This window comes from Rhopilema esculentum, chromosome 3 (genome assembly GCF_057945365.1).
Source record: "Rhopilema esculentum isolate cy_ngs chromosome 3, ASM5794536v1, whole genome shotgun sequence".
Classification (NCBI taxonomy): Eukaryota; Metazoa; Cnidaria; class Scyphozoa; order Rhizostomeae; family Rhizostomatidae; genus Rhopilema; species Rhopilema esculentum.
The window spans coordinates 1,722,636-1,734,754 of NC_142817.1; the positions used below are offsets into that span (position 1 = coordinate 1,722,636).

General features: G+C 37.5%; 1 protein-coding gene across 1 annotated transcript; it reads left to right on the forward strand.

The window, feature by feature from the left end:
- Positions 1 to 839: 839 nt before the first annotated feature.
- On the forward strand, positions 840 to 12,115 carry LOC135692798 (glucose-6-phosphate 1-dehydrogenase X). The gene is made up of 14 exons (XM_065211105.2): positions 840 to 999; positions 3,418 to 3,455; positions 3,965 to 4,073; positions 4,515 to 4,732; positions 5,821 to 5,979; positions 6,244 to 6,369; positions 6,602 to 6,695; positions 7,670 to 7,856; positions 8,436 to 8,465; positions 8,729 to 8,841; positions 9,508 to 9,600; positions 9,748 to 9,824; positions 10,791 to 10,883; positions 11,674 to 12,115. The coding sequence occupies exons 1-14, from the start codon at positions 904 to 906 to the stop codon at positions 11,756 to 11,758; spliced, it is 1,518 nt and encodes a 505-aa protein (XP_065067177.2). The 5' UTR covers positions 840 to 903; the 3' UTR covers positions 11,759 to 12,115.
- Positions 12,116 to 12,119: the final 4 nt, after the last annotated feature.

The following is a 12,119-nucleotide window of genomic DNA, read 5'->3' on the forward strand; positions in this document are numbered from 1 at the left end:
ATATTTTAACGTCTTGGTTCATCTAGGAATGGTTTCTCAAAAACATTATCGTTTCTTATAAACTATCTGGTGGACCCTCATGTATTTTTGAAAAGTCCTTTTGCTAATTTAAATTTGTTCTATAACTTGACAAAGGGCGATGCTCAAAATTTCGGTTTTAACACTTTCATTTTCCTAGTACAATTTACCTTATTTTCCAGTTATATTGTCAAATAATATTGTACAGATGCAAACTATAACGTTTTTTGAATTTGTTTTTGTGCGGAAGTGCAATCGATCGTCGAGCCACTGAGGGCGTGCAAAAAGGGATGTCAATAGCGAGCGATCACGCAAAGAGCAGAAAACGCAGAGCTTAGTGCCAATAAAATTACATGTAAAATTTATCGTTCTATGCGGATGCAAAAAATCTCGAGTTTTTCTCAAAGTATATTTTCGTCGCGAGGAAAAAACGAGGGTGTGGTTTTCTCCACAGCAAACCCCTCCATCCGCCATTACCATAAGATGACGCCATAGAAATAGAGCTCTCTAATTGGCTAGTCAACAAAATGTAAACAAACCAAAGAACCTATTGTTACAAAATCTGCCCTTGCTCCGCTGAGAAGTTTTATGACGAGCTTATTAACTTCAGGGGCTGCTGCCCCATACCCCGCCCCTCAATTTTATATTTTTTCCGTTGCTGCATTGGCTTGAATGATAGATTTCTCAAGTATTTTGATGGTATATTTTTCTTTTTTTAAATAAAAAAACAAATTTACCGCATGGCCCTTGGCAGCCCTTGGCAGACAGTATTCTAGTCAGTTCGAAGTTACCCCCGTGCAATTCACGATGTGTTTACGTTCTAGCTAGCATTTTTGCTGTCTCATCCATCTCCCTTCTTTCTTCGAGCTGCTCTGTTTGTGGAAAATGGCGGATGCTGATCAAGAAAACGCTACCTCCCTCCTTTTGGACTATGTCCCAAAAGATGCAGATAGCAAGATCTTCGTTGTCCTCGGTGCATCTGTAAGTGACCGATATTATTTCTCTTTTGGGGGAAGTGGTTTGCCCAAGACTGTGAACCTTGTCAGAGAACATGAAACCAAAATTGTGCACGACTGGTGGTGTGGCAAAATCTGACATTGCAACTTTAAAAGATAAATAATTAAACTTTTCATGCATTAGATCGTTTGCAATTTTTTATTTCATGCATCAGATCATTTTTATTTGGCATTTTCAAAATCATATCATTTGAAATTTACAGGACACCGTTACAGAACCAAGCCCACCAATAACTACGCCCATTTTGTGAAAATATTTTCGCTCTATAAAACCATGCCTATTCTGGCCTCAAAAGGACAAAATTGTTATATGTTGAAAGTCAGAAATGTTCCAGTGTACATTTTGTTGTAAGAATTTTGTCATCCTGTCTACAATTAATTCGAAATGTGTAGTCACAGTCGTGGTATGAAAAGAACAAGGGGACCTCAGCAAATTCTTCTGAAAACAGCAACAAGAGGTAGAAAAGGGGTAATTTTGGCATTTAAAAAGGAGACCCAGCCCCTTAAGCCCCATGACTGTACACACAGCACTAGAAAATACAGCTAGCAGTAGGTGTAGGGGGTGTGACACCCCCAATTCACCATGTGTTGGATGGTAAATCTTCAGTTGGTCCACAAAATCCTTAGTTAGTCAGTATAAATGCATATAGGTAAATAAAATAGCACCTAAATTTTCTTGGTCTATGATTTTGGTAGTTTTTAGTGTTCATCGGAACATCGATCGATGATTGACTAAAATGTCCATTAAACGACAAACGTGCTGTTTCAACCAGTGCGATCTTATTTAACGTGCAGAGGACACGGAGCCAGAGAGATGCAAACTGTTTGTGCAGTGTGTAACGTGATTTCTACTGACTGATTATAATTTACAAAAGTGCGTATTGATATAGAAAACTGGCAAACTTAATTAAGAGTTATACAAAGGAATGGATATGCTCGATGGTTAACAATGGTGTGATGGATTAGGTTAAAATGACGTGTAATTAACATAGAGAATGATGAATATAGAATTACGTAGGTATGCAGAAGAAGCAATGATGGATTGTATAAAGTGGCCTAAATTGAATCACTACAATAGCCCCCTCCCTAGAATGCAAGCGAGTGTGAAGCATTCGATACGTAGGGAGAAAAGCGAGAAAAAAAAATGCAATGACGAGAACGAATTAAGTTTTAGAGTTCGAAATAAAATGTTCATTTTTGGTGTGCATGTTACTTGCCAGCTCTTGTGGTGTGAATTGACATCCTGCAGAATTTGTGCGGAGAGTGGTGCTTGCTGTGCCGAGGTTTTTGGCGTAGGATGACCAGGAACCCTGAAATGTGCATCCCTGGTTTTATGTGTAGGATGACCAGGAACCTGCGATGGATTGGAGGCGTATGTGTGAGCAAAGAACGAATGCCATGTTGCTGCCTGCCGTAGCTGAGTGAGGCGTGTGAACCAATGTTCGATGCTGTTTGCTGCCTTGATTCGAATGGTGTAGCGTAGCACTACGGTGAGTCGAGCGCTGCTGTGTTCGCTTGTTGCGAGTTGGCACTAAGGTGATTCGAGTGCTGCTTGATGATGGTGCATGTGCATTGTGGTGCGTTGAAAACAGCGTCGTAGAATGTGCGTGTCGAAGCAACCGCGGTCACGTCGTGGTCACCAATTTAGTGTTCATCGGAACATCGATCGATGATTGACTAAAATGTCCATTAAACGACAAACGTGCTGTTTCAACCAGTGCGATCTTATTTAACGTGCAGAGGACACGGAGCCAGAGAGATGCAAACTGTTTGTGCAGTGTGTAACGTGATTTCTACTGACTGATTATAATTTACAAAAGTGCGTATTGATATAGAAAACTGGCAAACTTAATTAAGAGTTATACAAAGGAATGGATATGCTCGATGGTTAACAATGGTGTGATGGATTAGGTTAAAATGACGTGTAATTAACATAGAGAATGATGAATATAGAATTACGTAGGTATGCAGAAGAAGCAATGATGGATTGTATAAAGTGGCCTAAATTGAATCACTACAAGTTAAGTTTTACTCTTGATGACCCTCCACCCCCTAGTCAGGCATGTCAAGCTACCCCACTGACCCTGCTACCCCTCTGAGTACAAATCATATTTTTTGCTTTAAGGCAAGAAGGAGTGGAAATTTTTGCCAGATTTTTTTTGCAGTTTCTATATCCTCTTTTTGCCTACTGACAGCACTGTTCACAAACCTTTGCCCTTATACAAATTTGCAAGATTTTGGAAGCTTCTTTTTTGGTGTGCAAAAAAACTTTGTAAAAATGTAGTAGTTTCTTTTCATACCCTCAAATATAGGATATTATTAGCAACCTTGTAACACTGTCTTGAAAAGCTGCGCATCTCATTCTGCATCAAATCTCTTCCAGGGTGATCTTGCCAAGAAGAAGATCTACCCAACACTATGGTGAATATCTTTACTATCTTTTTATTAAAGATGGACGTTATGTCTACTATCTTTTTATTAAAAATGGACTGATAATGAAGTAAATCTAGAATTATTGTTAAATTTTCATATCAGGAAAACAATTATGTTGCTGTTGTTCTCAAAATTGGTGTCCCTCTTTCCTTCCTATGGTGCTGTTAGCATCGGTTGCAGCAGTGGTATAAAATAAAATTTTAAGTGGTGACACAGGTGTATTGAGTTTTCTGAGTTTCTTGTCTAGGAGCTCCTTTTTTCTTTCTTCTATGCCAAAATATCGAAATCATAAGATAAATTTTCCAATCAGGGCTGAATTGTGGTGGAGCCCTCTGCCTAGCACCATCCTACCCATAATTCCTGTTGACTCGAAACTCAGAAACTTTTCTTTTTGTTGACTTGTAATATTCACATTGCCTATGTTTTCTAGATTATAATTTTAATTTATGTGATAACATGTTATTTAATGTAATGTGATGTATGTTCAATATAACCAGGATGTTATACAAAAGCCAGCTAGTACCAAAGCACACAATATTTGTTGGATATGCAAGATCAAAATTGACTGTTGCTGATCTCCGCAAGAAGGCAGAACCCTATCTGAAGGTAAGATTTCTCATGAATTTTATATAGTTGTCTTATTCATATTCTGATATCCAAAAAAATTTAAGTAGATTTATCCTGCCAGCAGGGCCTCTGAGAGCAAGGCCAGGCCCCAGGGCAACCAATGAGTGTAGGCTTCTTGCTTGGCAACAAATATATATTCCAGAATATGGCAATATAGATTCCATAATTATTGTCCCTAGACCCCTAGAATGGGCCAGGGCCCTGGAAAACTTGCTCAGGCTCCTCTATGTGAGCGGTCCTGCCTGCTAGAAATAGTAGTCTTTGCCTAAAAAGAATAAATTGACTGAAAACAGGCAAACCTTTAAGAAACATGAGATTGACCTTCTGGTGGTTGTAAAGTCTTTTTTTAGCAACTGAAATATGTTTGCAGGTTCTGAAAGGCTTTGAAAATGGCACTCTGTAGCTTGATTTCATTTGCAGGTTAAAGATGATGAGAAAGATAAACTTGATGCTTTCTTCAAAGCTAATTACTATGTTCAAGGTTCATATACTGAAGCCAGTGCATACCAGAACCTTGATGTTGAGCTGAAAAAATTGGAGAATGGGTTGAAAGCAAACAGAATCTTTTACCTGGCTCTTCCACCTTCAGTTTTTATGCCAGTCACTGAAAATATAAAGAAATGTTGCATGAGCTCAAGGTGATGTATATTTTGCAAATTTGAATATTGTCATTTAATATTTGAGTGTTGTCTGCACTATATTTTCTCCCAAATTCCCTTACTTTCCATAATATTTCTATGAAAGTTTTTGAATGAAATTAAGTGTTACCTTTAATTCCAAGGGAGCACCTTATTAATTGATGCAATGGCAGCACCAAGGAATGGTATGGGGGTAATTAACCCTATCCCCCTATTTTCTATAAACATGGTCCACATAAATCACCTAAAAATTGATATAAATACTGAATGTTTGTTCCTGCCCCAGTAAAACCCGACAAAGAAATCAGTTTTACCTCCTGGCTCAGAAAGCTTGCAAATTGCCTGTTCAAAATTTAACCTTTCAGAAAAAGTAAGCCACTTAAATGTTTTATGGCTCCTGTTGCAACAATTTACGTACCAGAGCTACAAGTGGCACAGCAGATATATTTGGCGTGGATTTCTTATACACTCCATGATTTGGCATCCAATAACTGTCCAAGTGTGGACAAATGTCCAAATCTTCCTTCAACCACCTTAAACATTCCAGCCTGTTAGAAAATTTTCAGGAATGAGGTCATTCGGAATAGCTATATCCATTATTGGGATTGGGTATACCCTTTTTCCAATAATTCTTAAAAGTAAAACCATCAAGTGGATCATATTGCTCTTGGCTTCTTGCATGTTGGACTTTCACCTCTTTACTTACAATTGTTTTGGCCCCTGAATAAGTTATATGTTCTGTGGTCTCTGAACCAACACATGGGTATATTGTTTTTAGAGGCAATGATAACCCTGAAACCCCCTTCTAAATAGGTAGGTACTTTTTCTGTTCAAATTAGCTGCCAATGTCTTTTGATCTAATTTTCTTATAAAAGCGCTTCCTCTTGGATTGTCAGACTATCTTGAAAGCTACTTAGAACTATGATGATCACAATTGCACACATTTCTTATTCATCATCTGATGGGTTTTGCATGGAGCGACATTCATTTTGAAAATTGGCTGCATTGTCATCTCCTAGTTTTGCCTTACAAAGAAATTTCGACTGCTGAAAATATACTGAAGACTCTGTTTGCACTCTTTTTTGCAGTGGTTACAATCGAGTTGTTGTAGAGAAGCCGTTTGGACATGACTCTGCCTCATCTGCAAAGTTGTCTGAACATCTTTCCTCACTCTTTAATGAAGAGCAAATCTACCGAATTGATCATTACCTTGGCAAAGAAATGGTTCAAAATCTGATGGTTCTAAGGTTGGTTCAAGAGTTTATGCATCATTTTTGTATCACAGGTTTAATTGTCTTAATGAAATGAATGACTTTGAAGCTAATTTATTTAGTATTAGCTGGAATGCAAATGTGCCAACTGTCCAGAGGTGTTAAACGAAGCTTGGAGGAAATATCAATGCTCTTTATTCTGTAGCCCTGTTCTACTGTGTAGTGCCACTTGTTTAAGAAAGCTCTTTATCTAGATTTGGGAATCGTATCTTTGTAGATTTGGGAATCGTATCTTTGTAGATTTGGGAATCGTATCTTTGGACCATTATGGAACAGGGACAATATCCAATGTGTTATGATTCAATTCAAGGAAGACATTGGCACATATGGTCGTGGTGGTTACTATGACGAATTTGGTGTCATTCGGTATGTATTCTATAATGATTTGGAATCCTTGCTTGTTTTTTCTATCATTTTCCTCATATTCAATCCAACAGAGAGGGCAATTGACCAAATCAATAGAGAATCTGATATCAAGTGCAAAAAAAGGAATTTGTCTAGTGTCAATTCACGATAGGTCGGTGAGGAATTCAGTTTGAGTTTTTCATTCGTTTGTATGACCGTTTCAGTTTGTGTACATTTCCTTGTTATCCTGTAGGGACGTTTTGCAGAACCACATTATGCAAATCATGACGATTGTTGCCATGGAAAAGCCACCAACAACAAGTGCTGATGACATTCGCGATGAAAAAGTATGCTTGTTGTAAAAAATTGTCTCAAGTTTGAAATTTCCATCTTTTTCCTGTTGCTATTCATTTATTATTTGTTTGGAAGATTATTCCCTGGTTTTGCAGACAAGCAACATACTCCTTTTCGCGAGAGCAATGTATCTTTGGAATCTTATAATGATAACTGACCTTTTCAAAATTCAATTGTTATTAACGTAGGGACAACAAAAAGGCATTTAAAATTCTTTACTACCCAATGTGATGTTAACAAACAAAATCAGAAATTTATTTAACATTTACTTTGCTGAAATTCAGTGCATCCTCAACTATCCGAACCTTTTTTCGGAATCTTAATTTTCTGAACGCAGAATGCCGCTGTGGTTTCTAGTTGTTGGGGGGGGGGGGGGGGGGTCGAACAAGGTTGAGCAAGATTGGCTAAAGCATCAGCAATTCAACTTTATTGACTTAAATCTGCAACAGCAGTTAGCAAAGCAATAAGAAAGAGATTCATGTTCCAAAAGAAAAGGAGACGTCTAAAAGTACAATCTTCTTCCATTCCCCCATGCCTAATGTCATTTATGGTTCCTTGCAGCTAATCTTTCTATTGATTTTAACAGAAAACTACACTTCAATAGGGGGGGAGCAGGGAAAAAGGGTGATAAAAGTTTTCCTCGATTATCCCACTTTTCTGCGTATCCGCGCAGATGGGCCTGTGAATTGTGTTCACCTTGTTCAGATATGCCTCCTATTGAATAAATTATCTGCAATCAGGCTGGCTGTCTAATTATATAGCAGCTGGACTTCTATCAAGGATTTATAGGTATGCATTAGCTTTTCCAAAACGATGTAGATCGTCAACGGCGAACAAATATAACTTGTCACTAAACACGAAAACAATTTATAGTCTTATTCACAAATATCTCCAATTATTTATAATTTCCAGGCTCATAATTGTTAAATTGAACTGTTTTAATGAATCGAAACGTTGCTTCTTTTAGCTTAAGGTTCTCAAGTGTATGAAACCATTTGAGCTTGAGAACATGGTCCTGGGTCAATATGAAGGGGATCCAGAAGGCAAGGGCGAGGCTGTCCATGGCTACCTGGATGACCCTACGGTGCCCAAAGGGTCTGTAACACCAACATTTGTTTCTGCTGTGGGTTACGTCAGCAATGAAAGATGGGATGGTAAGTTACAATTCGTGAAACAGCTGTTGGTTATGTCCATCTTACTAGACTTTAGCAGTGTTGCTTATATGTCTAGAAAACTGCTTTAATTTCAAAGAATTTTGTCTTAAATTTTCTTTTCACAATGATGTACCTACCGTTCGGAGTCTTGTTATTGTAACTTTATGTATGATGATTATTTTAGATTCAAAACTCTGCCAAACTAAATTTTATAATATCTCCATCAAGTCCAGGAAGATTCGTTTTACGTTGTCTTTTTTCCGGTGGTCGTTCCCATCATTATACAAATTATCATCCTACCATGAATTAATCAAAAGGAACCAGTAATAAATATAAATACTTCCACTTTCACGTGCAATTTCTTCGCTGGAACTCCTCACTGATTAGAAGTAAATTTATGTATGTTTTTATCGCAATCTCTAGATTCTCTCATGCTGGGCGCAGTATTTTATGTACTTACAAAATGATACCTGATTGATCCTTGTTTATTAGATCAATTCTGACTCCTTCCATTCGAATTATAATAAGTCGACGATTTCGTCTCGTTCGTTGCATTTTCATTTCTTTGCTTATTTGTAGGTGTACCATTCATCCTGAAGTGTGGCAAAGGTAAACCAGTCGTTTCATCATTTCTTACTGACTACATAAAAGTTCAGTTGGCTAGAAATATGGAGAAAAAAATTCAGTTTACTGATTCGAATTCAAATTTCAGTTTAAAACCGTAAAGCACTTAAACACTTTCTACCACAGACTAAAATCTTATAAATAGAAACATCAACGTGTCATGCTTTGGTCATTTATTTTGTGCTTTTTGAATTATTGTGCCTTCTGAATTGTATTCGCTTTAAGATAAAGTTGTTTTTCGATTTTAGCATTAAATGAAAGAAAAGGAGAGATTAGAATACAATTCAAGGAAGTTCCAGGCGACATTTTTGATGGAAAATGCCAAAGAAACGAACTAGTTATCCGAGTTCAGCCAAACGAGGTATCATATCGTCTATGGAATTTACTATATCTTGAAGCTTGTACCTCATCAGGTTTATGTTCAGGTTTATAAAGGTACAAATATTTTGAAAATACTTTTTGGCTCCTCAATCAACGTTATATTGATTTTCCTTACGTCGTGTTTGGAGATAATTACAGGGATTGCAAATTATGATTTAAAAAATTAGATTTCAATGATACACTAGATTTGATAACAGCTTTAAAATGATCACGTAAAAATGCCCTTTTGTTCATTTATAGTAATGCTCTATGCCTGTTGATTGTCATACTTTAAGGTATCTTTATTCTTCAGAGAAATAATTAGTATGATATGGCTGGTTGCGCTGTACTTATCCAGGTCCACCTACTGCACGAGGAGAACCCGTTTGACAACCTTTCTCTATCTGTGGCCTTCATTTTCTCTTCATCTTAAGCCTCTTGAGCAGTTTGATGGAGCCTCTTCAGGAACTTCTTAAACGGTATCTTTTCATATGTATCGAACACTCATTCTCATTTCCACCTTTTGGCTTCTATCTGATTGGTATAAGCTCTTGGTGGCAAGGTGGTGAACGCATAAGATGGCCAAAGTAACTTCTCCGTCGTTCAAAAAATTATCCCGGTGAAATTTTATATACCAAATCTAATGATAACCGATTTACGCTTTTAGGCCGTGTACTGTAAGATGATGACGAAAAAGCCTGGTATGTTCATTGATCCGTTGGAGTCAGAACTGGATTTGACATATAACGAAAGATTCCAGGTAATAAAAGCTACCAAGTTGGATTTGATGCATATCATGCTATAAGAGTCTTATTTCTGCCCAGACTTCGTCAATTTTCTACTGAAAAATAACGCAATCAATTACTGTCCACATAATTTATTCTAATTAATTTGCACTTTATTTCAGAATGTGCATATGCCAGACGCCTATGATCGACTCATCATGGACGTATTCTCAGGAAGTCAGCTTAATTTCGTCAGAAGGTAATTCGCCTCCCTGGAAACATTTGAGAATAATGTTTAACTAAGACCATATCCAGAACACAGGGGCCCTGCAGGATAGTGTTAGATTTTGAAAACCAGAAGAAAGCTTCAGATCTTTATTTCTACTGCTTCGATTGTGCTTCGTTTCATGTCGATAAACTGACCACATGTCTTATGACCATATATGACCATATGCTGCAATACACGTTATTGCAGGGGGTTTAAATAGTCTTTTTGCAGCAAGCAATGCCAGAGCAACATCATAAAGTCCTCTTTGGGACTCCTCGATAAATCTTCTTGATAAAACCCACTATAAGGACTTCTGAAAGCTTATTTTTTGTTCTCCTCCTTTCCGTAGCTTTACTCGAAATATATTATTTGAGCTCATGGCCGGAACCCATTGGTAGAGATGGGATCCACAAATATTTTCCCTTGTCCACTTTTGAATGGATGTGCATGAGCTGAAATTGTTTATTAGAGTTCTTTGAATTTTCTGCTAGGGCGCTTTAAGCACCAATATAAGCATCACATTTTCTGCACATCGTGAAGGAATAATTTATAGTTAGGGAGGTTTGAGTAATCTTTGAGAATAATCTCGAATAGGTGCAACTGTGTTAGTCTAACTGAACGTTTACTCTGAATAACAATTTCAAATTGACTGCCAAATCGAAACTTTGAGACTTTTTCAGATACCACTAACCTAAACCTGAAGAGTGCAGTTGATCCAACATTTTAGAATGAGCAAACAGCTTGAGACTATTGACAAATTCCTTTAATACCTAGAAAGGAGCATGTGTAAGACCTAGAAAGTACGAAATTTTTCAATAAAGAGTAGAGAACCTGATCTCCCCCCTGTCTTGCCGCCACGCACTTTTCTGGACCCCCTGAATGGATACTGAAGCCTCTTCAAGCTGTTTTCACTGAACTAACGCAGATTTGTCACGCCCGTTTTGTTTTTTTCTTCAGTGACGAATTGAAAGAAGCCTGGAGAATTTTCACACCTGTCCTGCATAAAATTGAAAATGAGAAGATAAAGCCACTCGCTTACAAGTTTGGAACGTGAGTTTATTTTGTATTCTTGTCTTTTGTTATTCATGTTGAAATTGACGGATTTTATTTTCCAACTTCCCATCTTCTCAGTTAATAAATAGGTTTTAAACAAATGTTTGTTGAATTATCACTTGGGTCTCTTCAATAAGATTTGTTTGAAATTCAAAAGGCATTCCAGAGCAAGTAATAGATGTTATTACATTTCTGTTCAGCAGAGAGTTTCTAATCAAGAGTTTCTCCAGCAAAATACGTTGTAATCGACTGACTCCAGTTTCCTCGGGTTCTAGGAATATACGTAAGAGAGACCCAAGGCAGACACAATGGGTCCAAAATTTCCAAAAAAGAAATATGTTATTGGCCACCTTCAAAATTTCTTTTTATGAGAAGTAGGCCTGGAAGATACCTTTCCTTTTTGACTGTCCGAATATTTGACGATAAGGTCAATGCAAACTGAGACTTGAAATGTCTCGTTCCCATAACTTGAAACCTGGACGTCCGCATTGCGTAAAAAACACCCTCTCCCCCTATGTCCGAATCTACTCGGATTCACCAAACCCTCTCCCCCTTCAGCTTGGAGGTCCTTTGTGAATGGCCCCTTAGGATTTCAGGAAGCACTTTCTTTTTCACTTCTTTTAGGATATCTCTCTACATTGTTTTAGGGGGAAGGGGGCGGAAGTAGCAATTTTTTTTCATGAATGGAATGAAAGATATCAAATACAGCGTAAATTGCTGGGTATTAAGTACTTTGGCAGGCTTTGTAGCATTTCCTGTTGCTTGATAAGAGCCTCTCTTCTTACAGCCGTGGTCCTAGCGAAGCAGACGATCTTGTCAAGAAGCATGGCTACACATATTCAGGAACGTACAAATGGGTGCCACGAAAGTGATCGAAGAGAGACTAAAAACTGCCCATGCACAAACAGGAATGCACAACCACTCGCAAAATTGATCTAATTGATTTAGGTCAAATGGTTTTAATTTTTGTAAAACTAGAATAAAAAACAAGAAAATATCAGATGTAAACAAAGAAAAATTTCTTAAATTAATTGCAACGAACTGTCATTTAAGAACTGCCAACTTTAGTGGTAAACCCTGATTGACATTACTTGCAGCAAAAAGGATCCGATCAAGGCACCGCCCACCCAATATCAATCACGAAATAGTTGCAAAATCTAAACTCAATATTTTGTATCATTATAATTAGTTTAATTAATTTTATGGAAATGAAGGTCTGCACAATTTCATTAT

Coding starts and splice junctions, on each gene's coding strand:
- LOC135692798 (XM_065211105.2), top strand. CDS start 904: ATGGCGGATGCTGATCAAGAAAACGCTACCTCCCTCCTTTTGGACTAT. Junction 9,601..9,747: donor CATATAACGAAAGATTCCAG/GTAATAAAAGCT, acceptor ACTTTATTTCAG/AATGTGCATATGCCAGACGC. Junction 9,825..10,790: donor CAGCTTAATTTCGTCAGAAG/GTAATTCGCCTC, acceptor TTTTTTCTTCAG/TGACGAATTGAAAGAAGCCT.